The 27989-nt window shown below is 40.6% G+C and overlaps 1 protein-coding gene across 8 annotated transcripts in view; it reads right to left on the bottom strand.

The window, feature by feature from the left end:
- Positions 1–609: 609 nt before the first annotated feature.
- Positions 610–27989, bottom strand: part of SYNE3 (spectrin repeat containing nuclear envelope family member 3) — a 72527-nt gene continuing 45147 nt past the window's right edge. For 2 of the 8 annotated variants that reach the window (XM_065685489.1, XM_065685487.1), the window contains exons 14-19: positions 27827–27953; positions 26144–26299; positions 25305–25454; positions 24145–24183; positions 11700–12040; positions 610–3725 (exon numbers count right to left, since the gene is read on the bottom strand). In XM_065685489.1, the coding sequence (XP_065541561.1) occupies positions 11843–12040; positions 24145–24183; positions 25305–25454; positions 26144–26299; positions 27827–27953 (670 nt within the window). In that variant the 3' untranslated portion in view covers positions 610–3725; positions 11700–11842. Of the gene's footprint in view, positions 3726–11699; positions 12041–13931; positions 14005–15621; positions 16096–19993; positions 20407–20829; positions 21813–23789; positions 23865–24144; positions 24184–25304; positions 25455–26143; positions 26300–27826; positions 27954–27989 lie in introns of those variants that run through there. The other 6 variants (XM_065685493.1, XM_065685492.1, XM_065685494.1 and 3 more) reach the window with 6 other exon arrangements.

Genomic DNA, 27989 nt, shown 5'->3' with positions numbered 1-27989 from the left:
CACCAAAACTTGTAGTGGTTTTCCACTTCTCCAGAAGTAACTGCCTGTGGAGCCCTTTGATGTCAGAGATCCTGGCAGACTAACTCATAAAGATTCAGGAAAGAAACCAGCAATTACCTGGATACTAATGAGAGTTGTGCATCCGCACATACATGCTGCAGTGATTACTTTCCAGAGAAATCAGCAGTGGTTAAACTCCTACACTGCTTGCTCACCACATGCGATTGGCTTTAACTTCAAATCTGAGGTTTTCAAAAAATTTCCCTTTGTCTTGGGGAACCCTACTGAGAGCATCAGAGGCCAGCACCAGAAGAAATCATACTGAATTGCAATGTGAGTTAGCAAATAGATTTTGTGGGGGCAATTCTATTCAAACAACTGCACAGTCTTATAGAAAAACTGGTATTTTCAATTAAAGGGCTAGAATGAAGTAGGTACATTCAGCACAATCTTCTTTCAGTAGTACATGGGCCGACAAGACAGGCAGCAGCAAATTTTATCCTTGCTTCACTTGTTCTGGGTATTTCTAGGTCAGCCCAAGTATTCAGATGGTAAGAAATAAGCACAGCAAAAATGTGAAACCACCTCCCCAGAATAATTAAAAAGTCCTTAAAAAGAAATACATATGTGTTTATTTACTGCATTATAACTGCAACATCAGATATAACTATATTTCATTACAAAAAAGGACACATGCAATAAAATACTCTGATTTTATAATCTAATTCAACATAGCTCATTGGAAACAGTGGAGCATCACAGAACAGTCACAAGGCTAGGGCTTGGGGTAATGGATTTCCAGTCTCTTTGTCCTACTTGCAAACAGAAAAGCCACATCATTTTTTTTTTTTTCATTGAGGGATAAAATTTTGGAATAATGTGGCCTGATTGCAGGTCCCAGCCGCCCTTTAACTCCTCCATGAGTCTTACAGAATCAGATTTTTTTACTTGAGAAAATATTATGCTTCTAACTAGGTTGAGGAATAGACAGTATTTCCCAGGCAGAGAGCAGAAATCCTTCCATGTTACACCACAGCCAAGGTACAAAGCAAGGGCCTCTGCTTCACAGGTGCACAGAAGCCAAGGCTGTGAGTTACTTTAACTATTGCTCTGAAGAATGAGATCAGGCCATTTTCTGCAACATTTCACTGCAGCTTTCTATGAAGTTCATCTGTGCATGAGGCTTCGATGGATTTAATCTGGCATTTCAGCTATGGAATAAATCCAGAATATACAGCAGGAGTCCACAGTGCAGAAAAAAACACTAGAAGTTGTCCTGAAGTACTCAAAATACAGCCTTTCAACTGGTTAAAAGGACCCGTTCTTCATTAGAAAAGACCTTTATTCTATCACTGCTATTCACAAATCATAGGCTCTTATTTTTTAATATTTCCCATCAAATTTCATGGGAGTAATTTTGAAATAAGGGCCTAAACAGTGAATAAACTGTAGAACCACGCCCTGAAATGGCACCATTTCTAGGGTAAATTCTCCTGCCTTTCAGTCGAGGCATTTTAGGAAGTGTCACGTAACACTGTCCAGCATTTTGAAACAATCACCTGATTTCTTCCAGTACATCTTGCATGGTGTAACACTAAGGATAACTTAGCTCTAACAATTTAAGTAAAAAATAAAAGTCAGTCTTTTTATGCAGCTACATTTTTACACATTTTCATAGATCAGTACACAGAAGCTTACAGCTTTTTGAGATAAATTCAGCAAACAGGAGGATATATATGAAAACAGAGTTTCAAAACTACACAGAAATCTGTAGAATAAAATATATATCTATACATAATTTCCCAACACAAGCAATTGGCAGTTTAGAAAAATATGATTGTTACAGTCTTTCTGAATCAATAATTGTAAAAAGAAAGGATTTAAAAAATAAGTTCAGCTTTTCAAAACGCTGTATGTTAAGTAAGAAAATAGACTGGTCTGCATTTCCCTGAATAAGCCAGAAAGGTTAAGGAAAGGTCCAAGCAAGACAAGGAGTCTGACTTGGATTTGATATCAGCTGTGATAACATGCACACGTACAGAGAGCTGCTTGGCTCCAGTATTATTTACCTTAGAAAAGAGCCTAATTTATCACAAGTGTATTTAAAAATCATAAATAACATGACAAAAGTGGAACTTGTCCCTGCAAAGCAAATAATTGTATTCATACAAGCAAAAAGTGACATCAATCCAGTTACTTTCTTGTGACAGTTAAAAAGTATTTTGTACCCAACTGTTACATTGAAAAGCACACGTATAAACACAGATTATTATTACAGACTCTGCTATCAGCTACTATACATAAACAAGAAGAGATGTTCATGCTGTAATTGCCTCTAACGTTTTTGTTCTACTTGAATATTAACATTTACTTGAAGCTGAGGTGGAGACCTGAATTCAGGCCAGGGACTTCAACACACAAAATCCACAGGGTTCATGGGAAGGTTTCTGATCCTTCCCATTAGCAACATTTGGAAGTAGATAGGAGATCTGAAGGACTTTAAAACCATTCACAAAAGGAGTTTCTCTTGTGCACAACCTTACGTTTCCTTTCTGCCCAGAGGTGGGTGATCTAACATGGGACATTCTGGTGAAATTTCCATCTGCTTCAGTGAACTCTCATGCAGGAGGATTCACAGTTCAGTTTCAGGTCACTTCTATGAGAAGGTGGCAAAATGTACCTCAGTATTTGTTGATTTTTAAATGAAAAACAGAGAACAGTTTGACTGCAGAAACTTCACTCCAAGCTGTTCTTAATAAGTTTTTAATATGTCCAATGTAACTACTTATTAATTCTGTACAAGATGGAGTAAGTCCCCTCATTTTGTTGTAATTTTTGTGAAATAAATGGGATATTTACTCACCCTATATGGGGGGCTTAGCACATTTCTTTAAACTTTCTTCTAGCTTGAAACTAAGCAAAAGCACAAAAACTGATGGAAGCAAGATTGATGGAGTGTTGGTGAAGGGATCCAAGATTGTTTATAATCTGGCCTTGTGAATTAAATTGGGCCCAAGACAGCCAGCTGCTTTGAGGAGTGAGGACAGGTCCCCTGTAGAAGCATGGTACATTGGTTATATTGCTAGCAAACAGCAATGCAGCTTCTGAGTCTCGTACCCCTTTTCAATGTCAGTGGTGTGTTATGTCTTACAAAAGGCAACGACAGGAAAATGCAACACCCATGTTATTGCTTGTGTAATTGCCTCACAGTGGTCCAGTATACCCAAGTAAACAAATGAGAAGGTGGTATGCTGCTGGAAAGGAAGCTCTGACGCTGGGCAGGTGGAGTGTGCCCTCCTGGGATCACCCAATAAGCTCAATTAGCACAAATCAAAAGAAAAAAGAAGACCATCAGGGTCTTGGAGGAAGACAAAGTTGTGTCTTTCGCCTTCCGGTCAAGTATATGTACTGAATAAAGATTGGTGTCTGGGGACAGACACAGAGTTAGTACTATGCAGCATCCAAATACCCTTAAGAACAACCAGTGCTCAAGCAGTGACTCCCAGGTTAAACTCTTACAGGGTCTGACCTGAGAAAGTGATGGGAAAATCATCTTGGATTCTTTTTGTCTTAGAAACTGCAGCCCTAACTCCAAGCTTATTAAAGTTCATTAAAGCTCATTAAAGCTTATTAAAACACATACCTCTAAACTCTTCCAGCTTCTCTTTAAGTCAAGGTTTCTCTTATAAGCTGCACTTGAAAGTTACACTGAAGTGGAATGTCACCTTTAAGTAGAGCAATAATTACACTCCCCATTACATATATATATATACATATATATATACATACATATATATTTCATGGCAACAGAAAGTACTGTACAGAGGCATTCATTCATATCTGTAGTGAAACAAAGTCTGTGGTGTTCCAGGTTTATTGGACTTGACAAAAGAAATAATTTGATTTTCAAAGCAGAGCCACTTCAGGAAAAATAACAGCTCCTACCCCTGAACTGTGGCTGGAGGCCTCCCGGGAAAGTGCCAGTGAGGGCGGGTGGCACTGCAGCCTGCCTTCAGTTCCCAGCCTCTCAAAATTCACCTCTCCCTTTTAACATACAGCTTTTGATGGAGCAAAAAGGAGCTAAAATAAATGGTTTGCTATAGGGCTTGACAAATGAGTTGTGAAATCAGTTTTTTAAAAGTGACCAAAGTGACCATTTTCTTTCTCTTTCTTCCCCCCCCCCCCCCCCCCCCGCCCCTTTTCCCCAGCTCAGAAGTTAAAAAATGGTCCTGGTTCATTAGGGTGCACAACAGCACATTCAAACACCCCTGGCTGCTCAAGGGCACACATCTTGGAGCCTTGGGCCCAGCAGTACATGGGAGCGCTTTCACAGCCAGTGACAATGCAAGGATAATAGAGCTGAAACCAAAACACCAGCCATCCTCGCTGATAAAGGGGCATTTTTCTGCATGCAGTAATGGGATTACACATCAAAATCTGCTTAGAGAGAAAAGGGTCTGGGCAGGTTAAGAACAATGCTAATGGCAAGGCTTTCATTATTAATAATTGTTCGTCAAGCAACACCTTTGCACTCCCATCTGCAGATGTGAATATTAAAGCCAGTCCCTGAGCCAACACAGAAGGCAAATGAGGGCAGGACAGGGCCAGGAGACATGGAAGAGATGGGTGGCCAGGACCAGAGTCCCCTCAGATAGCAATGAAGGCTGTTGTGACACAGGGACAGCAGAAACAGGCAGAGAACCTGCAGGAGGACTGTCGACGGGAGAAAAATGTATCGAATTTCAATTTACTGAAACAGCATCAGAATTTTTCTGTACGTATGGAGGAAGGACTGGCACCAGAGACAGTTAAGAGAAAGGTGACAGGAATGATCAAGGATATGGAAGAACTGTAATATGAAAAGAAGCAGAGAAGACTGAGATCATTTACTTCAGGAAGGAGACCAAGCCAAATCTCCCCTCTCTGATAAAAGAAGGAAAGACAAAGCATGGTCTGGACAGGGTAGTGTTGGTCTTTCTGCTTCCTTGAATTCAACATGCAGAGGCCAAAGAGGGAAAAAAAAAACAGCCCCCACTGCTAAACAAAAGCTTTCTGATTCAAAACCAATTCAGGGGAATACCTTTTCACACACCTCATAGGAAGGATGTAGAACTCAGTGCCATAAATGGCTCTGAAGCCAGAAAGCCACTAGCATTCAGTAAGGCACTGAACAGACTTGTCCTCAAAATCCAGAAAACTAAAGGCAACACCTGGCATTTACTTGCAAAGGAACAGAAAACCTCCCACTTCAGTTCTACAACGAATCTCTAGTTCCTAAGAATTGAACAGAAGCCTTCATGACTATTATTCTATGCATTTCCTGCATCTTTTCCTGGAGCATCAGCACCCACCACTTACCATTAATCTGTCACTGAGGGGTTTGATTTAACAGTTTCTCCTGCATTTAATGAAAAGAACACTCCCAAGGCTCAAATCTCAGCTAGAGTGTACCACCCTCAGGGGAGCCTCCTTCCACAGTCAGGGATGTGAAACTGGACAGTGAGGACACTGTCAAAATTTTGTCTGGCAGAGGAGGACAACTAACCCTTGATCCTATGTCACTAGTCCTGGGTTGCTCTCATCATGCCAAATCTACATGTTCAACTCTTGCATCAAGATACCAGATTGCCTTTTGAAGACCTAATACCTCTTGCTGTGTCCACTGGGATGTTGTACCTTAATCTGTGCAGTTTCACCTCACCCATGCTTTACTAGGAGGAAACTGGCTAGCCCACAGGTACAATGAGCTAAAATCTGGCAATTGCTGAACTAGGTTTGGTAACACAGGCACCATGTAGGCTGCTGCTTGAATTGGTATATTCCTGATATACATCCCTTTCCTTTCCAGATCTACTGATAACCCTCTGGTAGACGCATTAATATTTTAAATTGGATAGACAAAAGATAATAACAAAAATAGACTGCATGACAGGTTATTCCATCCTGATTTACATTTTTCTTTTCAAATGCTACATTCAAGAACTTTTGGTCTGTTTTGTTTTACCACTGTGAAAGTGCAAAATGAACCGACAATTCTCAGTGTGTGAAAGTCAAAAAAGTCATTTGTGCCTAAAACATACCACTCAGTTACCCAACACCTACAACTAATCTGTTTATAACGCAGCATGACCAATAGATAATTATGTTTAAATATGACAAAAATAATAAGACTGGTTTCTGACTGAATCATGATGCCTCTATCAACAATATTATCTTTAGTATTTTAATAAACTGGTTTCTGAGAGTTGCCAACTGCTGACAGATAGATTAATGAAATAAACTTATACTGGCTCAGAGCAGGTCAACGATCTGAGTACTAAGAATAACCTCAACAGCCCTCAGTGACTCTGAAAGAAGCTGATGCAGTTCATTGAGCAAACATGTTTTCAGCTGCAGACTAGCAACTGATACTGTCCAATAGAGAGTAAAGTCTCCAAAAGCAGTTCTTACAGCCAGATGGTACATAACCTATGACCTGAAAGACATGTACGATGCCTGGCAAAGATATTTTTATTGGGGTATTTATACCAGCACTTCTTGAAAGGCAAAACTATCTCTCCAGTTTAGCAGGGTGGCTAATTTAATTTCAGTGTGTAATCTTCAATTATTCCTAAAGGTTTTGTTTGCTCTGGGAATCTCTACCATATAGCAGTTCCATTTTTTCTGGAGAAAAGAAGACAATGCACTCATTTGCTGACACAGGTTACAAGAACTCCTGTATATGAACTCACTCTTCAAATATCTTTAGTGCTAATGAGATGTGTATGCACACACATAAAAATAAAACAATTCCTATTTAATGCTGAAGAGGAGATAAGACAGAGCAAACTCCTGAGCTCCTAGAGCAGCTAAAGAGAACATACTATTTCTTCTGACATGGAGAGATTACCATCTGCTTATTGAGTGATGGGTATTTTTTGAAACATCTGTTTGAGGTGAGACAAGGGGGACACAAAATCACAAAATGGAATATATAAACCTTTAGAATCAGTTTTAAGTAATGTGAAGTTTGATGGCTTTGTAACAGTAGCAATGGAAAATTACTAAAGTGCATGATACATAGAAAAAAAAAATAGAATGCAGCTAGAGAACACACTGAGCATTCTTGTGCAAGATAAATTGTTATAGTTGACACAGTTTTAAGAAAAGCAGTCTAGAAGAACAGGACACAGGGATAAGGAGTATCTGGGAATGGCAGGTGTCCAGGATGGGCTACAGTTAAACTAACTGATAAGTAGGAGGATAGGAGGATTATTATGTCTCTGGTGCTAACGAACCAATTAAACTGGTATGAGCATCTACTGCGTGTGCTCCAAAGGCTGCCAGAAGTGATGAAGACTGTTGGAAGAAGTAAACGACCCTCAGAGACCACCACCACAATTCTGTATGCATGCGGGGAACTTTCTGGAAAATGATGTAATGTATGTATGCCCAGGGACTATATAAGGATGGCCTGTGTAGCAACAGAGAGACACACGTTAGGAGGAGCTATACCCTGTGTCTCCCAACGCTGCAATAAAGAATACCTGCTTGTCAGCTTGAAAACTTTGTTGGGAAGTTTGTTCCTGGAGTTTTCTCCGAATCAGAGGTCTTCAACTACCCCAAGTGAAAAGGATTAAGGAGAATCAGAAAGACATTCTAAAATCTATCCAGATTATTCAGTGACCATTAAGTGGTTTTGTTAGTTACGCTCATAGCTTGCTTTTCAGGCCTAAATTCTTGAAATTATTAAGTATCTCAATCAGGGCAAAAAAGCTAGTAATTGGCAGAAATCATGACTGCTCTGGGGATTCTGTGCTAAAAGGAAGGAGAATACCTTTTTAATGTGTATGCACAGAATTGAAAATGATTTTCATATGGAGATTTCTGGCATGGGCATATATAAATAACATTTAATACAACCTAAAGTGCTAGCTGGAATTAGAGAAAGGGCTATTAATAGACACGTGGCACAATAGCAATTTTCTGCCTCACTGTATTGTAGTCATGGAAAATTCTGTTGAAAGCATCTGGATACAAAATCAATTACAATTATAACTCAGAAGTGCAACAAATCTGGTGCAGGGCCTGGAGCACAAGTCTTACAAGGAACGGCTGAGGGAACTGGGATTGTTTAATGTGAGGAAGAGAAGGCTTACGAAGTGCCTTGCCGCTCTCTACAACTACCCAAAAGGAGGATAGAGAGAGGAGGTGGCTGGTCTGTTCTCCCAAGTAACAAGTGATAGGACAAGACGTAATGGCCTCAAGCTGCACCAGGGGAGGATTAGACTGGATATTAGGAAAAATTTCTTTACAAAAAGGTTTGTCAAGTATTGGAACAGGCTGCCCAGGGAAGTGGTGGAATCACTGTCCTTGAGGGTGTACAAAACCTGCGTAGATGAGGCCCTCAGTGACATGGTTTAGTGGTGGACTTGGCAGTCCTTGGGTAAAGGTTGGACTTGATGATCTTAAAGGTCTCTTCCAACCTAGCCAATTCTATGATCCTATGATTAGGCTTGCTTTCACTCCAAAGACTTTGTTTGAGGTGTACCTCTGGGGCTGTGCAGAATTCTTACTTTAACACATGGGCACTGGAGTGCAGGGTTTTGCCTTCAGTGCTGAAGGGTCATTAACGTGGTTGATCAAATACTGGATCCAACAGTGCAGGCAAAAAGAGCTTGGAGAGACACCCAAGAGCTCTGCTCTGTGGATATCACCATCCAGCACAGGCTACGTGGCCTGAGCTAGATGCACAAACAGTTTACAAGCTCAGAAATAAACTGAATGTAAACCCAGTGGCAAAAGCGTGTTTCTAATTTTGTTTTTTGGTTTTTTTGGTCGGTTGGTTTCAGATGTTTTTTGTTGTTGTTATTTTGGGGATTCTTTTAAACCTGCCACAACACTGAAACATCAAGGTAACAATGCAGTTGTTCTGTTATGGACCACTCCACAGAAATTTTATCCTTTGGTTCCATACTTTTGTGGTGTCAAATGCATTTGTGAACCCATAAAAATCATTCAGGTCAGACTGGGCAGAAAGAAATCTGATGTGAAATTTTGTGCTTTTATAGAAAAACTTGTCTCTCTCCCTACTGATTTTCACTTTCAGCTATACTATTTCTCGTTATTTTTACTTTCTCACTGGCATTTTGCTTTGGAAATTAACTTGGAACAGCTCACCAAAAGCCAGAGAAGTGCAATGTAGGTATGGCGCAGAAAAGTGTGTGCACAAGTAAAAATATCCACAACCACATACAGGAAGTTTTGTTACTGCCCTTCTTCCCCCACGCTTCTAACTACTGGTGCATTTAATTTGAAATGGAGATGTGTGTAATGATTAGCTCGCTGTCCAGGCACAGGGGTTCATTCCCTCAGGGCTGGCAGCAATTTTTAGAGGAACGCTGTGGGAATGCTCATGGCTCTTGCACAGCTAATCAGAGGAGAGGAGGTATGTCCTCTGTCACCAGAAAGAACCGTTGCAAAGAAGGAATTCATCTGCCCCATTCTCAGACAAATTATAGCTCCTCTCCATCTGCCTCCTTCATGAAAGAAATCACAGACCTTCCTTTGCTTCCCATTTAGATGTGAATGTCTGATTGCTTAGCGTACATTCTCTCTCCTCACATTTCTGCTTCCAGCCCCGCTCTGCCTGCTCTTTAAAGCTCTTCTGCTACCTCCTGACAGTCAGGTTTTAATCAGCATCATGTCAGCTCCTCCTCATGCTCCCTGTGCACTCTACCTAAATACCTTCACCATGCCTGCTCTCGCCCATCTAATTTGCTCTCCACTTTATCAGAATTTTCATCCAACTCTAGCAAACCTAGTGTAGTTGGAAGCATTATTAGGAACACAGTCACAGAGTCTTAGTGGTGGAAGAGACTCTTCAGAACACTGGTAGAGTCCCTATTACTTGCCCCATTTTAAACCTTACTGAAGAAAAACTACTTAATATGCAGTAGTACCAATACTGTAGCAGAGAGAGGGAACCAAAAAGATTCACATTTTTCCTCCATAGAGCCCACACTCTAGTCCTCTGTGTTCACCGTGACTCCATTTCTTAGGCTTTATAAATTGTTGGACACCTCTCATCTCTTAGCTTAATTAGCTCTCTTTCACATCTGCCTGTTCTCCCTCATGTGACCATAATGAGCTCCTTGCTGCTATGCCTCCCTGTTCTACCTATGTTTGCTCCTTTAGCAAAACTTTCGCGGTTTTGTTAAAGTGTGACTTCCTCCTTCAGTCTCTCAGCTACTACATAATTTACCTGTACCACAAATTTAATACTATTTTGGAACTTATTTGGAAAACAATATTGAATACACCACACTGATACCCCGAAGACAGGTTCCTCTGCAATACTGCCAGAATGGGAAAGTAACTGTTTCTTCTGTTAATACATTTTTTTCCATGATTACTACTGTGGCTAAAAACATAAGATGCCAAGGGATAGATCTCAGAAATGGCACAAAATTGTAGAAATTACCTTTTCTCTCATGAGTCAATTGGGTAAAAACACTACTAGGAATGGCTGCATCACAGTACAGTGAGAATTGGTTTTAAATTAAAGGCAATGTAAAAAAATACATTCAAAAATCTGATAGATCAGGCATAAGCTTAGGTAAATAAATGGCAAGTTGTCATTATCTTAGGCTATACAGAAATCAATGCTTGACTGTCTTTGATACAATCAATCAGTTTATATTAGTTTAACAAACCATTAATACTAAAAAACATCCTAGGAAAGAATCTTGTTTACAGGGTGGTATTATTAAAGTACTTCCAACTTTTGCTTTGATGACACTAAGCCAGGCTGCATCACACTGTTCAGGCTTTATGATCCATTATGAAATGCCTCTTTACAATGTAAAACAACCCCAACAAACCAAACCACAAAATCCCATAAACAAAAAACAACCCAACAAACCCACTGCTTTTTATAAAGACAAAACACAAGGTTTTGTTCAGTGCTCACAAATTTGTTCAGAAAATTATGACCTGATTTTAAAAGTTCTCCTGCTATAGAGATGCTAAATATATATATATTAAATATATATAAAATATATATATTACATATATGTGTGTGTGTGTGTATATATATATATATATATATATACTTTTTTCCTTGCTTTCTTTCTACTGTATTCTACCTCTGCTGATTCAGGTGGGCTGGAGAACACAGTAACTTGAAAAGAAATCTGAAAAGTGAGAACAAGAGGACGCCCACCCCCACTCCTATTGAAGTCAGTAGAAACATTTCTATTACCTCCTGCAATCCCTGCATCCTGATACTGAAAAAAACCCCAAACCAACCCCAGCCCAAGATTTCAAATAGAATAGTTCCAATTTTCCTTGGGCTGAGTGTCAGCCACTGTATTCAAACTTTATTCTACTGTGCCTGCTCTCCAGCTTGCACTCTGGTGCATGTCCATATCTTCTCATACCTGCTCTGACTTCAGTTGTAAACAAGAATCTGACTTTTAAAATCACCCCAAAGCCCCTGTAACAAAACCATCTTTCAGTATTCCTTGCCGAAAGATGGTGGAAACAGAAACATTGCAGGATTATCCTTAAACAATGGATGAGTGGATGGTGGATGTTAGTTTGACCACAGATATGCATTTTGTTATACCTATAGATATGTACATACTTACACAACCTCTATATACACATTATAAACATAATAATAAAATATTGCAAAAATATTAATTTTGCTCATATACCTGATTAAAGTGGACTAATCTTATGTTGCATTTATATGACCTATCCAGTTGATATGATGGTCTTGTCAGAAGCCCTGAAATTGCAACACTTGTAATTGTTGAAAAGTGTATTTCTGACAGCCACCTTGTGCCGTGCCAAGAAGTTAGGTTGGAGGTGGGCCCTTGTGTCTCAGCATCAGGTGGAAGGACCGAGCAAAGTTGTTGGCCAGAGAGCAGCTGTGGGTCTCTTCTGCCAGGGGCAGGAGGAAGGCCAGGAGCAGGAGGAGCAAGAGGAGCAGTTGCAATGGTAGTGCTGCCCAGCACACTCGATGCAGGAAAGAGCACACACCTCCAGAGCGCTTCTGAAAGACACAAACCAAAGAGCAACTCAGAAAAATAAAAGACCTGAGGAAGTGCATTTCAAATACATCCAACTGCCAGGCTACAGAACAACCCACATTGCCCTTGCCCTAGGACCCAGCCTGGGTGGTTGTTACAGAATCCCAATCACAGAATCACAGAATCCCAAGGGTTGGAAGGGACCTCAAAAGATCATCTAGTCCAACCCCCCTGCAAGAGCAGGGTAACCTACAGTACATCACACAGGAACTTGTCCAGGCGGGCCTTGAATATCTCCAGTGTAGGCAGCTGACTGAAGATGGTGCTTAAATGATGTCTTTAGAAGAATATTTCACTCTCAAGAATTCAGTGCTGCAAATTGTTGTCTTCTAGAAAGAAAACACTCCTGACTTTCTAGCAGAAGAAAACAATTGCCTCCAACTCCATTCTCCAATTACAAAGTGGTGGTTACAAATGCTGACAGCAAAGCAGCATTTGTACTCCCAGCGTATGGAACAGAAGGTCTGTATTAGTAACTCTCCAGCCAGTAGAATGCTAGTGATGATGTCTGCAAGAGAGGAGCCAGCCTTCTGCTCTCTATCAGAAGAAAGGATCTTCGTTTGCAGCGCATCCAGCTCACAGCCATCTCTCCAACAGCAACATGTTCTTTGGATTCTGACACTTTGAGGCTACGGAATTCAGAAAGTGAGATTTTCACTGGCAAGATTCCTGGATATCTCCTGCCTATGAGCCGAACTATGCGTGTTTCACAAAAAAAAAAGGCCAACTCAACCGTCTGTAAGGGAGTCCTGAAGAAGAAGGCTTAACAGTCCATTAACTTCATCAAGCATGGATTTATATTCAGAACATAGAAATAATGTGGCTACAACATTACTGACCAACCTATGTCACAAATATCAACACAGAACGTTCACTGAAGTGGGACCCACGCTTTCCACAAAAGGAAGCTAATTTGTTGTGTTCAAGCCACATGTGATTTTGCTGCAGCAAAATTAGGGCTTCTGGCCTCTACTAGATGCTTGACTTAACAGGCAAGTACTCTGTCCCAGTACAGCACCGCCATCAATACTCTGTGTGAAACAGCAGCAGAGAAAATAAGGAACAGAATGAAGGTAATTACACCCTTTCCTACTTTTTAAAGATCTCTTTCTTCCACTGCTTTCTAAATTTCTCAGTCTCAGAATTTATTATGAAGGCAAATAAACAGCTGCAGTTACAGATCATGAGACAGTTGTGCTGTGAAATCTTTCTTCCGTTGTAGTTGGTTTGCTTCCATTATATCTAAAGGCTGCTGAGATTTAATCATTGTGCAAAGCAGATGTAGAGGCAGTAGCACAACAGCTACTTGCTCTGTCATTTCTGGTCTGCAGTATCTGAGTTGTAACTTGATCACTCAGCAAGGTCAGCAAGCAACTCGGGTCCCTGGGCACTGGAACTGTCAGTAGTTAGTGGGCAATGACTGCTCGTCAGGGTGTAAGTGGGACTCTGAGCACCATTGGGCAACTTCCTGGGTACAACTAGCATTTACCCACAAAATCAAATCTTCAACAACCTGGCTGCACCACAGGAGTCATCTGCTCCTACTGTAACCTATTATCAAACATTCACCAAAGCACCAGGTGTAAACAGCTGTATTAATGGGACCTTCCCTTCTTTAGCCCTGGAGTCCAGACCTAACATCCTTCATCTCCCATAGATTTCAGCAGCCTATGGGCTGAACAAAACCTGCAGGGCTTCTGTGTTTATAGTCAGTGCTACAACTGTTATGCATAAAGGCAGCAGCCACAACTCCTGATCATAGCTTTCTGGGCTTGTCTCTGTGATATCATGAAACAGCCACTCCTTGTTGCAAGCAATACAAACCAATGGACAGGCAGCTTCTGTTTTCATTGACTGTTTCTCATTCTTAATTCTTCATTGCATTCATAATATGCAGCCGTATGTCACATTTATTATAGTGTCCCATCTATAAGGAAAAAAAACCCTTCCAGGTTCCTGAAGCCATGGACAAGTTTGTATGTATTAACAGGTGTAGTTCTGTTGGTGAAAGATCAGAATTACCTCTGCCTTGGGACAATTCAAACCATGTTCTTTCTTCTACCACTAAGGCATAATAAGATTTAACACTGATGTTGTTAAAGGGCAGGATCCTCTGACTGTTCAATAGTTCATTGAACTTCCTGGCTGAAAATCTCAAAAAATGTTCTCACAGACTCAAATTGAGAATTAAGAAGCTGCCTCTCACTGACACAGCTGTAAGAAGGTCTGCCGGTCTTCCTAGCAGCACCTAGAGCTTTTGCTTTACAGCTGTCAACACTTCAGCATTGGATTTGAAAGCTACTGCAATCTGAAACTATGCTTTCATTGCAGACCAGCTGCAAGACCCATCTTCCCATTTATTGCCTTCTGCCTCCAAACTGGTGGGAAACAATAGCTTTTCCACTTGTGCCTCAACTATGTTCCTGCCATGGCCGAGGGACCAGGCGTCATGCTGTCACACCAGTTTGTCGCTGGCTTCCTGTGATGACCACACTGCCAATTAGCCACCCATGTTATTCCTACACCAATTCTTTTACCGATCCAGCATTTGATTCAGAGCGAGTCACTGGCTCTGCCCTGATCAATAAAGCAAAGGTTATTAATGCAAATTTCAGAAATAGGATAGGATGGAAATGTTATTAAGTGTCTTGTTTTTAGATCTATTGAACAGAGCTGTAAAATAGCATTACTTTTCAAAGCTCATCTTCCAGGAGAAACTAATGTGAAATGGCTTTATTAACAACTGATCGTTTGCTCTCTTTGGAGCTTTCTGCAGGGTAAGATACTGAGGCTAATCACAGCAGATCCTTGCATTAGAAAAATCTGTGGAGAGACAGGGGCAGAACTTCAGAGAAGGAGAAATATTTTGCCTTTATCTGCTGCATCTCTTGCATCTGCTTGCTGGGTTTATAGGCATTTGTATTTGATGAACTTTTGTCTTTGCTGCCCAGCCTCTCTGTTGTGTTTGATCAAGCAGCAAGGTTAGAATCTTGTATTTCTGACTCCATTTGTTGCCATGGGAATGACTGCTATGACAAACATGGTATTACAATGTCTCTGCAGGACTAAAGACGAGGCACACAGGAGCTGTGAGAGTTTGGTGCTTTCAGCAAATTTGCAATAATAAGCCCTTAATATATGAGGGCCCCAGCCTCCACACACTGAAATCCATGGGAGATTTACCATTAACTTCAGTGTCTGCAGCAGGATTCGGAACTACTTACTCATGGAGTTCAGCAGATACCTTTACAAATGGCTTCATTATTTATATGCCCAGGTTCTTGTGCACATAAAACCTACATTAGTTCTGTAGTTTTGTGCTTGCTGGAACAATTGGTGATATTGTTTTTTGGGCTTTTTTTGGTGGTAGTGATAGAGGTGTTATAGTTAAAGGACAGAAAATTGTGAAGGAGATGCCGTGATAACAGGAGAGATGATACAGCTGGAAGAAGCAAGAAATATTTTTTTCTCCAAGTGTGGAAAACCCCCAGCACTTCAATTTTACTAAGACTAAATCAAGGTGCTTTTTCAGGTCTGTGCTGTGAGAGAGAGATGCTTTAAGGCTGTGGTGACTTGAGACTATGGTACCAACATGGAATTCAGGAGGCCAAGGCTCAAATCTCTGCTTTGCTGGGCTCAGAGTCATCAGGGCTCTAGAATCTACTTGGAGTCAGGACAATACTCCCAACCCTTCAGCATATCATTCTGGGTTAGAAAAGGACATTCTGAAACAATTCCACCTTTGCAAAAGACAGTTTGAACATTTCATTTCCATATGAGATCACAGGTGGGAACCACAACTCACAGTGCTACACAGCGGAATTCCTCTTTCCCAATCACTGGCTAATGGCATCAGTACAGCAACTACCCAGCACCCATAGTGCTTACAGTGCATGTGTCAGATCTAGGCTCCACAAAATATTCTGAAATCAAATCTTCCTCTGAGGAAAACTGGCAAAGCTCCAGTGAAGTCAACAGAACTTTAATTTCCATCATCTTAGAAAAACAGCTGGAATACCTGGGTATTGAGCCAAAGTGTCAGAGACATTTTAGAAACACATGGAAAAAGAATAGGTTGACATTTACAAAGAAAACATACTTTTAAAGTTCACCATCAAAGATAAATGTCCTCCCCCTTTCTCCATCAAAATACCAGGACGAGCAAGGACTATCAAGGGGTAGACGGTTGTGTTTTGTGTAATGCTAAATACATACTTGTTACCAAATGAACTGCACTGGCTGTGAACATTCACATTTGTACTTGATTCATGTTGGGGCATTTGAATGACAAGCATCGGTTTAGATCTAGGGAGTCCTCAGCACTTAAATCTGTTTGCAGTTAATAACTCCTTACCAAATGCACCATGAAAAATCACTTTGATGGGAAACAGCAGAAAAGCACTTTAGAACTTGCTACATAATATTCCTGTGTAAGTTGCTGAAGTGTTTTACTAAAAATCAGTGTGTTCCTGGTTTGCTATTTACCACATTCCAGGATATATGAAAACACACTGTTAATCTAGCTATTTGAGGGAGCAGAGAAATATAGCATCTTAAACTGTGCTCATTAGTGGGTATTTGCTGCTGCTTGTATGTCACCAGCATGCCTGATAAAAATCATACCTGCACCACTGAATCAGTGATCCAGTAGAGAAAAAAGATTTAGTTTGGATTTATTCTTCTTAGAACATTTCATGAGAGACTGCCCTGGGAAATGCACTGCTGCCTGAAAACTCCTACTCTATCCATGGATAAATGTACCAATGCCCTAGTGTCCTACAGACACTATACAAAGACACCAACAGCCATGCTGCTTCATGCCAGTGCTGTACACAGCCCAAGTATCTATTTTCTACAGCAATCAGCACAGATGCTCCTCCAGCTCAGGCAGTTTCCTCAGCCTTATGTAGATTGCCCATCTAGTTATCAGTTAGTGAATCTTTTTTCCAGATACTTGTCCAGTTTCCCCATGAACTTATAAAAGCTATACAAAGTCCTCAATATCCTTTAGCAAGGTGTTCCATAGGCCAAGCAACTGGCATGAACAAATCCCTCATGTTAGCTTTGAACCTGGCTCCTAGCTCTTTCTTGTGGAAGAGATGCAGAGTCAACCCCTATCTACATTCTCTGCACCATTCATGATTTTGTAAACCCCCAAGTTAAATGCTTAGACATGATGAATCCAAGCCTATCTCCATAGTAAGAAGGTCACAACACAATGGGCTTCAACTACAGCCGTACGGACAGAGGAAGTACATCTTCATAAGAATACATAGGTCTTTGGAAGGATCACCTACATAGGTATATGAATTCTGTCACTTCATTATTCCTCTGAAAATGAGCAGAGCTGCCAGGAAGGCTGCAACAGCAGCTTACCATGTCCCTTTCATTCTGAATATTAGCATGCCATCACCAAGCACCATCCCTTTTTTCACTAACGCAGTTGCTTTATCAGTGATATTTTGCCTTTGAGAGGCCCTGGGTTTCTGCCACTTGAGATCCCACTGGGTGCTAATTCAGTTGCCACTTACAGGTTATTGACAACAAAAAAGTGATCAGTTCCAGGGGGAGCATAGGCTGCTCTGTCAAACCAAAGCAAACTGGATTTGAAATAGCTTGGAAGTGGGCCCCTCATCAGTTCTCAACTTAGAGCCATCAGCATCCCTCTCTAGGATAAGCATCTTATTGCAAATCACAGCTGGTCTTTTCGAGAGGGAAATAATCTGGGAGAGTTAGATACTACTGTCACCACAGAACACATCCAACATGCTCTTGGGCAAAGCCGTGGCTCATTCCCATACACCATAGCAGGAACTAAGAGTTGGATACTGTCCATCAGAGGTTATGTGGCCTCTGTAAAACGACCAGCAAGCCACTGGGTTCAGAACTGTACTTTTGTAAATGCAAACATTGCCCAGGTTAGGCAACCAGCAGTGAGGAATGAATAAGGATGGCTGGTATGCCTTTGAGTCCTGTGCTTATCATTCTCCACTTCATAAAGAAGTACCAAAATGACTGCGCCGAAGGGAGGTTAACTGAGCTCACACAAGCAATTTTAGCTCCGATATTTTCTATCTTCAGATTGCTTGACTTTGCAACCTTGATGTTATTTCCAATTGTGAAGATCATAAGTGTATGTATGTAAATAAGCGTACTAGCAAATTACAGGCCTTGTTTTCTCCCTTAGGGGAGATTCTGGAGTATCTCAACATGGCTGGATGATAAGCTAGAATCTTTGATGAAGGCTTCATCTAAAAGAAACAGAAAACTGGAAAACACCAGCAGTTTGTACCTGAGGTTTCAGCAGTCACATATGGCTGATATTTCAGCATCTCTGCTGCAGAGTTGCTTAGAACTAAGTACTGTGCCATATGCTATTGTGACACAAACAGATTTGTAAAGGTTAGCTCCTGTGTGCATATACAACATGACAAGCTTTTAGGAGAAGCATGCCACAGGACAAGAGCTACAGAGTCTGATCTGTTCAAGTAGCACCGATTTCTACAATTCTCCAGGCCTAAGCAAGAAGAAGAAGTCCTGGTTCGGTCTGATCTTCAGAACTTATCAGTGGAAACTACTTTCTTTTAATCTGGAAAGTGTTTGACGTGTGCTAAAAGTTAGGAAGCACTGTGGAAGACTAGTAAAGTGGTAGGTAGGATGGGTTGCTAAAAATATCTTAGTTCCACATTATAAGAATATGGAAGGTCAAACTTCCAGTAAAGCAATTTTGAAACATGTTTTCATATCCAACAGCAGGCAGTGAGTTACACTTAGTTTCTTGTATCTGCAAAAGGCTTAGAACAGGGTAAGATGTTTTTAAACCAGTTGTACTAGTTTTGGCCAGAATAGAGCTAGCTTTCTTCAGGGCAGCTTGTATAGGGCTATGCTCTGGATCTGTATGGGGCTTTGCTCTGGATCTGTGATTAAAACAGTGTTCGTAACACACCCCTGCGTTCTTGCTGAGCAGTGTACATACAGCATCAAGACATTTTCTGATTCTCACACTGCTGCCAGTGAGTAGGCTGAGGGTGAACAGGAAGCTAGGAATGGACACAGCCACGACAGCTGACCCCAACTGACCAGAGGAATATTTCCTACCATATGACAACACGCTCAGCAACAAAAAACTAGGTAGAGGAGAGTTTTACCAGGGAGTCCACTGCTTGGGAACTCGTTGGCCATCATTTTGCTGGTGGTGAGATACTGGGGGTTTTTGTATAACTTGTTTTTCTTGGTTTTGCTTTTCCCTTTTCTTCTTTTACTTATTAAACTGCTTTTATCTCAAGCCACAGATTTTCTCACTTTTACCCTTCCAGTTCTCCCCCATCTCACTGCAAGGGCAGATGGAGTGAGTGAGCAGCTGTGAGGGGCTCATTGAAATTAACTTGGTTCTGTTAAAAACATAAGAGTACTCCACCAGATTTAATACACTGATAAGCAACACAATTTATCCCAATAAATATATTTTGTATTAAAGGCAATGCTGTACTACTTTTAGAAGGAGAGTTAACAGCAGTTAGTAGCTGGATGACATTTCAGCATATCTGAAATTTAGCAGAAGACATCAGTATTCTACATTTATTCAGGAAGGCAGGGAAGTAAAACAACCTCTCCCAGTTTCCAGCTTCCACTCAGCCTTGCAATTTGAAATGAACTAATTAAATTTGGCATAGAAGGAATAAAAATTGAAATAAAGACAACATGTTCTGGAACCTGTAGAAGAAGTTACTGATATCAAAAGCTGGTTCATCACGTCAGCAATGTATGTTTCCAGCTGCTTTACCAGCAGTTCCTCTCAAGCCAAGGTTAAACTTTCTGTACTCACTATACAGAATGTATTATTTGCATTTTGTTTAAATAAAAGTAAGCCATCACATTTTTAAAAGACTAATGCATATACAATCTGGGGTATTGACTACAAGAGTTTTTCCTACCATGCTTTTTATAGTAGTGTTAAAAACATTTTTACTGGAAATTGGTTTTGTTCTGCTATTGGTCAGCAAATACCTCTCATTACCTTTCAGTTAGGAGGTAAGATTGTATCTGCTGAGAAAATAATTCTAAGGAATCTCCTTGGTGAAAATCTACAAATACTTCACAGCATCATAGGCTACTGAAGGACACATCTTTTCAACAAACAAAGCAGGGACTATCAACCACATTACCTAGCTAATACCACATTAACAGAAAGTAATAACCAGGCATCCTGGGAAGCAAGAGGTCGTCTTCATCTTGCACCAGCACTGCCGCAGAGGAAGAGCATTGCCAAGGTGCAGAAGTGGCAGAACCAGATAAAAGACAAAGAGTCCCTGTTTTCTACCTGGGAAATCTGTAATGTGGATTGGTAAGTAACGTGAAACCTACAGAAATAAGAGCAGACAGGCAGCAGGCAGTCTCACAGGTGCAGCAACATGAAAGGAAGCTCATGGGCCAGCTGGAGAAAGAAGGGCAAAATACTGTCTGGCACATGACCAGTGAGAGTTAAGAAGAGGCAGTCAGGCTACTTCAGTTTTTTATTTTTTTTTTCCCAAGTTTCCTTTCTGCTGAGGGCAAGTAAGTCTATTTGCTCATACTTAATGGCAAGATGCCCTTCTTTCTGTGTTCAGGCCATGGCATAACTCCTAAAGCAGGCAAGCACAGGCTTATAGGCACAATGATGAAAAGCGTATGGAGAAATAATCTATCTACAAATGAGATACTGAAAACTGAGGAAAAGATACTTTTTAATTAGTCTTTTTCATTTTACTGAGAAGATTGCAAGTGGCTAACACCCAGCAGGACTTCAGGAAAACAAATGGGCCACATACTTTTAATGGAGAGGCACCACTAACACAGGCATGTACACACGATGCTGTGCATTTCTGTAATGTGAATTTCTGCCGTGAAGAACTGCTGTCATATCTGCACTTAGGCAGAGCAGAACACATTATTGTTTTCTTCCTGGCAGGCTGTGGCAGCTCTTGCTTTGCACAGTTTCCTGAATGACTGCATTAATTTGATAGACTCCAGATCAATGGTGTCTCTAAGTAAGATTAAATTACACGTTCCTTCTGTCTGTGTGTTATAGGAGATTACTCTTAGCAGAATCTCAAATGAAACAATTAGCTGACCATTGATGTAATGAATCCTAATTATTTTGTTTGTACAAATAATAAAGCCAGAATCATTTGTTTAGCAAGGAAGAGTAATTACTCTGAGCACTCAAGAAAATAAATCAAACAGTGCTACCTAGACCTGTAAATAATGAGCCTTTGACTTCCTATTTATACTAAGAATGCTCATGGAATATTTTCAGGTAGCTGGGAGCCAACCTTTGAAAGTAACATTTATCATAGTTATTATTTTGTTGATTATGTTCTTGGGTGTACTAGGTGCCCTGAATAAATATCCATCTACACTGCCCTGTCACTGGCACCTGCTAAAAATTCACTGCAGCCAGTGCAATTTCCTGCAACTGTTTTTTGTTAACCAACAAGAAGTTGCTCACACCACAATTAGCCTGTACTGCTCCTAAGAGCACCAGTGGCTAGGGGCATGTTCTCAGCAAAGGATGAACGATCAGAAAAAAAGCACATTACTATACACAGAGCAGGCTCTCCTCTGCTCTGCCCAACATTTAGCCATGCAGGCTAGAAATGGAATAAAACTGGAAGGCAATTGACTGAGACTGGCCACAGCTCGGTCTTCCCCTTCTCCATGTTGATCTGCTGCTGCTGCTGCAAAATGTTCACAGCTCTAACAGGAAACAAGAAGAGTCACTGGGTACCTCATGCTGCAGAAAGCTGAGATCAGTCCAAAATTACGTGTGATTCTGCAGCCTCTGCTAAATTTGTGTGACCCAAAAGCATAAGGGAGCTGACAAAGTAAGAGATCCCATTGCATATGAACTGACTGCATGTTGCAACTACAGTGATGCAGCCTCCAACCATGTGTACTTTCTGCAGATATTAACTCCTGATATCAGCCGTTCTCTCAGGGTAGTTGGTTTCCTTCACCATGGTTTTGAAAGGAGATTCAAAACATACAAAAAATATTTTGCCTAATCTTTCTTTCATTTCTGGCTGCACTTCATGTGTTAAATATAAACTTAAAATGAACTGCAAAGCCACAAATTCTGCAGCTGATTTGCTTTTCCTCTTCTCTCAGCCTGAACAGTGAAAATTATCTTCTGGTTCTCTTAAGTGGCGATCTACGATCTTAAGGAAATACACACTCACATCCCTTAGCCTGAACGAAAAAAAAGACACCTCTGCTTATAGCACTTGGATTCTCTTTGTCAGGACACTTAAATACAGAATGAATGCTTCAAGCAAAATCACCCTGAAGTGAGCAAGGTGTAAGTTACTGTAATGTGTGCTGGCTGAAGGGAAACTGAAAATCACTTGCTGGTGCAATAGGAGCTGTTTCCATCATGCTTGCAAGGCATTTCAGTTCATTCCCACCCCAAGCTGTTTCTCTTTGTTTATGTTCAGTAGCTATTAAAAACTCGCAGAATGCTTTTTTTTTTTATTTTTTGGGCTCATGCTATAGGCCTAATTGTCAAGAGGTTTGCTGCTTGCCATTATGTTATTCCAGTATCCTTAAATATTAATGGAAGACTTTAGTCTCTTTCAGAGAAGTTAAGAAGGAATAAATACCACATGCCCCAAGGCAGTAGGACAGATGAATTAAAAAATGGTATCTAAATGTGCAGTGGAGATATGCTTCTGCCTTAAGCTTCTCTATTATTTTCCCTACAAACAACCTGACCCAACCAAATCATATGAAAGCAGAGAATTCCTTGGTCAGTCTTCTGGACTATCCTTCTTCTAGGGAAAAGCAGCACTACTAAATGTTTGGCTGCCTCAACACCAATTACTAAATGTCATATTGTTTTTCCAGCCTGAAAAATTCTGGTGACCTTACTGGATGACCACTAGTGGTACTGAACAATTAATGCTGAGCCAGACAAGCAAGAATATAAAGTCTCTGGGTGTTTTCAGGAAGGCTGAACTGCTGCCAAAACAATTCAGTGAATGTGAAAACTACCTGAAATTGGTCAGTATTTTCATGGGGAAAAATACTGGAGATGCTATTCCACATTTGAATACCAGAGGAATATCTCATTGAGATAAGGGAAGTCTGATTTCTGGCCATACTACAAGTACACTGTACTGCATCCTTTAAATATTGGTCTCTTCTAAAGGGATGTTGCAACAGGAGAAATCAAGGGTTTGATTTAGCTTAAGATGATTAAGTGATTATATTCCTGCAACACATTATTCACCCAATCTACTTTGTGCTGGGTAAATAATGCCTTATTCTATTCCTCCTGAAAACAAATGGAAAGTGAGATGACAGTACAGAGTAGAAGCTAACAGTATCTATAAAAAAAAATTGTGACAGAGAGAAAAGACTCAGTTCAACACTGCTCAGGTCAACAGTAAACTTGCTGACATTATAAAAATGGAATCAGAAAAGCTACTTGGATTTAATAAGAAACTGGCAGCATTTTGTTTTCTTTAAGCTTCTCTTTATCATCTCCTGTACTGCATCTGTTTCTTATGTCATCACTTCCAAAAGAAAATCCTTCACAGGAGGAATTCTGCTGCTTACAAGTATTTAGTCTAATAACATTAGACAAATCTTTTGACTTTTTCTGGTTTTCTGCATTAGAAGGTGAGCTGAATGATCCAATACATTTTTTCAGAAGTGTCTGAAGAATCAGAAGTCCCATTTTCAAAATTATTTTAGGCACTTGACCCTTAAATCCTTTAGAAGCACACTTGAGCTGTTCTTTAGTCTCTTCTGAAAAATTAAGTTCATATAGCATATAGTTGTATAAAAACTGAGTTCCTCTACTCTCGTAAGAGATATTTAACTTCTAGAGCTACAGTAAGCATAGCTCAAGAGTTAAAACAGTGTAATAGGTTCCCATTTAAAATATGGAGAAAATAAATTCCTTCTTTAACAGAGGCACTTAGCAAGCAAATTAATCTCAAGAAACTTTAGAAAAGTTTAAGTTAAACTAATTATCTGCAAGATGCCTGATGAAACATTTTAGCTTAATGATAGGAAACTGTCATACCTTTCTCAATCTGTCTGGTTCTTCAGAAGTTCCAGGACTCTGTTTAAAAAAAAAGAGAAAGAGAAAAACAAAAGCAGCATGAACTTAAGATCCCAGTGGAGCCTATAAATGAGTATTCACCTCACACGGGATGTTTCTTTAAAATTCATGGTCATCTGGATAGGGTGAACCAGCAGGAGAGTTTTTTTTTGCCTTTTTTTTTTTTTTTAACGAGCTTTTTAACACACATTAAGCAAACAGCTGATGTTTTCAGGTTTTTGGCCACTTGAATCACATGAGCAGTTCTATCAGCAATAGCTTTGCCTTTACTGACACCTATTGACTATATTTATGCTTACACAAGGTTTTGGTCAACAAAGCAAAATGTATTACAATCAATTGCAAACAGTTCTTCAACATGCTCCTTATTAACAGAAGTCATGCTTATCTTCCCATACACTTTCAAGGATTTGTATTCTAAATAAGCTTTGGATTTGAAGACAAGGTTTCCCAAAGCAGAAAATTTTCAGGTATGTTGAATTTTAGGTGCTTGAGTTCTGATACCTTCCAAAGCACTTGCATACTGAAAGTGTAACAAATGCATACCTGTAAAGTCGAATCCTCAAGATTATGGTATCTTGAAGTTTAACATATATGCAAGTACTTAATTATGTATGTTTACACTAGGAACAAGGAAATTATCTTTAGCATGCCCTGGAATATCTTATATATGGGGATGAATTCTGCCACACTTAGCATATCTTGTATACAACTCAGTAACTTCTTTTAATCATTTGGTTCTTGCATTAAATTATCTATTCTTTATTTCATGTCAATCCTTGGCCGATAAAGACAGTTTCAAAAAGGACTAGGTCCTTCTGTGCATAGTTACTTTTTGAGTCAGTTTAGTTAGTGGCTATTCTGATCACTCTGTCTTCCAGCAGGAGACAAATATAATGAATAGTGAATATATTCTTACTGCAGGAACCATTAAATAAAAATTATAATTTGGTGGAGAATGCTATGGCTATATTTGTTCTGTCTTTGATGGCATTTACTAAAAGGGGTTTTAATTATGCAGACACAGACACACATACTCTTAAATTACGATTAGCAGCATGAAGCAACCTGAAAGGGCAATGGCAAAGATCAGCAACTGTGAACTGAGTGCTGTAGCCTACCAGTGTACTCATGGACTCTTTCAGTATAGATTTGTAGAGCATCCACTGGTAACGGAGGTCCTCCAGATCTTCAGAATATTCAGTGACAGGCTGACTATGAAGAAGCTCCTCAAAGAGATGCTGACCATCAGGCACACGAGACTGCAGCTCCTGCAGGCAAAGACAAGATCAGCAGAAACTCAGAATTCAAGAAGGCCCCATTTTTAAAATCTGGTGTTCAAAAGACCAGTGGTACTACATTAAACAACTGGGTACTCTGGAATAGTGCATTTATTTTTGTTATTAATTTTTTGGCCTGAAATGATATCAAAAGCTCCACTCCCCTGCAGGAAGTGGATTTGTGTGTGTTTAATTTCTTACAGCATCCATTATCATTGCACCTGGCTACATTCAACAAAAAGAGAACATGTGAGGCCAAATACCAGACATCGATTTTGATCAGATTGTTTTAATGAACATCTTTTGCCATATCATGCTGGAAATGTCCAGTCCAACAGCTAGATGTCAGGCTGCTCCCTTCCTACCACTCCAGCTCTAACAGATCTTTCTTACTGGAAGGGGTGAAATACTTGTCCTAAATTCCTGAGCTTCATCTACTCTAAAGTATCCTAAACCAAAGAGTGTAGTGTTTGAATTTTAATTTGGTCTTTTGTCTGGTTCGGAGTTTTTTTTGGTGGTGGTAGGGTTTTTTTTGTCCTCCTTGTTTTTTGTCCTTTGTTTTGGAAGGGGAAGGGGAGTTTGTTGGGTTTTCTTTGTTGGTTTATTGGTGGGATGTGTGGTTTTTGGTTTTGTTTTAATTCTGAAAGAACTGTCTCCATCTTAACTCCCTGAAAACTAACCTCCAGTTTGCTCTTGCGTGTTTTAATTTCCTCTGTGGAAGATGAAGCCACATCAAGAATTTTGGTCAGTTTCTTTTTTTCTGCTTGTAACCACTCTTCAAATTCGTGTAGAAGCTTCAGGTGGCTGCTTGTATGTTGCCCTTCTTCTATCCTCTCCTAGGTTACAGAAAAACAGGAACAAAGAAGGCCTTACTGTTTTGTCAGATGTTTCCTCTGAAGGCCTGATTGCAAGATCTTAACCTCCAACACTGTAACCCATAGTATCACATGAAGCCAATAAAATTGTTCTTGTGAGGCTGATATGAAGTCAGATATAGAGTCCCCTCTCACAGAATCACAGAATCACAGAATCCCAAGGGTTGGAAGGGACCTCAAAAGATCATCTAGTCCAACCCCCCTGCAAGAGCAGGGTAACCTACAGTACATCACACAGGAACTTGTCCAGGCGGGCCTTGAATATCTCCAGTGTAGGAGACTCCACAACCCCCCTGGGCAACCTGTTCCAGTGCTCTGTCACTCTTACAGTAAAGAAGTTCTTCCTGATGTTAACGTGGAACTTCCTATGCTCCAGTTTACACCCATTGCCCCTTGTCCTATCACTGGATATCACTGAAAAAAGCCTAGCTCCATCATCCTGACACCTACCCTTTACATATTTGTAAACATTGATGAGGTCACCCCTCAGTCTCCTCTTCTCCAAGCTAAAGAGACCCAGCTCCCTCAGTCTCTCCTCATAAGGGAGATGTTCCACTCCCTTAATCATCTTTGTGGCTCTGCGCTGGACTCCTTCAAGCAATTCCCTGTCCTTCTTGAACAGAGGGGCCCAGAACTGGACACAATATTCCAGATGCGGCCTCACCAAGGCTGAGTAGAGGGGGAGGAGAACCTCTCTTGACCTACTAACCACTCCCTTTCTAATGCACCCTAAGATGCCATTTGCCTTCTTGGCCACAAGAGCACATTGCTGGCTCATGGTCATCCTCCTATCCACCAGGACCCCCAGGTCCCTTTCCCCTTCACTACTTTCCAGCAGGTCAACCCCCAACCTGTACTGGTACATGGGGTTGTTCTTCCCCAGATGCAAGACTCTACACTTGCCCTTGTTAAATTTCATCAAGTTTCTCCCCGCCCAACTCTCCAGCCTGTCCAGGTCTCGCTGAATGGCAGCACAGTCCTCTGGTGTGTCAGCCACTCCTCCCAGTTTTGTGTCATCAGCAAACTTGCTGAGGGTGCACTCAGTTCCCTCATCCAGGTCATTGATGAAAATATTAAACAGCACCGGTCCCAGCACCGACCCCTGAGGAACTCCACTAGTCACAGACCTCCAGCTAGATTCTGCGCCATTGACCACAACTCTCTGCCTTCTTCCTTTCAACCAGTTCTCGATCCACCTCACTACTTGATCGTCAAGCCCACACTTCTTTAGCTTATCTATGAGGATGCTGTGGGAGACAGTATCAAATGCCTTACTGAAATCAAGAAAAACTACATCTACCGCTCTACCATCATCCCTCCACCTAGTCACTTCCTCATAGAAGGCTATAAGGTTGGTCATACATGACTTCCCCCTCATAAAACCATGTTGGCTGTTCTTAATGACCCCCTCATCCTTGATATGCCTAGTGATGGAGTCAAGAATAAGTTGTTCCATCATCTTTCCAGGGATGGAGGTAAGGCTCTCACCTGCTTATGGTTGGGATCTACATCTGAATGATGGAGCACAGGTCCAGACATCCATCTGCTATCTGCAAATTCTATTTTCTTCTTATTATCAACCACTGGTTTACTTAACTGCCACTTCTTGAGAAGACTTAAAAACACAAAATGGGAGACAACAATGCAGTTA

Source organism: Lathamus discolor, chromosome 6 (assembly GCF_037157495.1).
Source record: "Lathamus discolor isolate bLatDis1 chromosome 6, bLatDis1.hap1, whole genome shotgun sequence".
NCBI classification, from domain to species: Eukaryota; Metazoa; Chordata; class Aves; order Psittaciformes; family Psittacidae; genus Lathamus; species Lathamus discolor.
The sequence above is the reverse complement of the archived record's forward strand: the minus strand, read 5'-3'. Positions and strand labels throughout refer to the sequence as shown.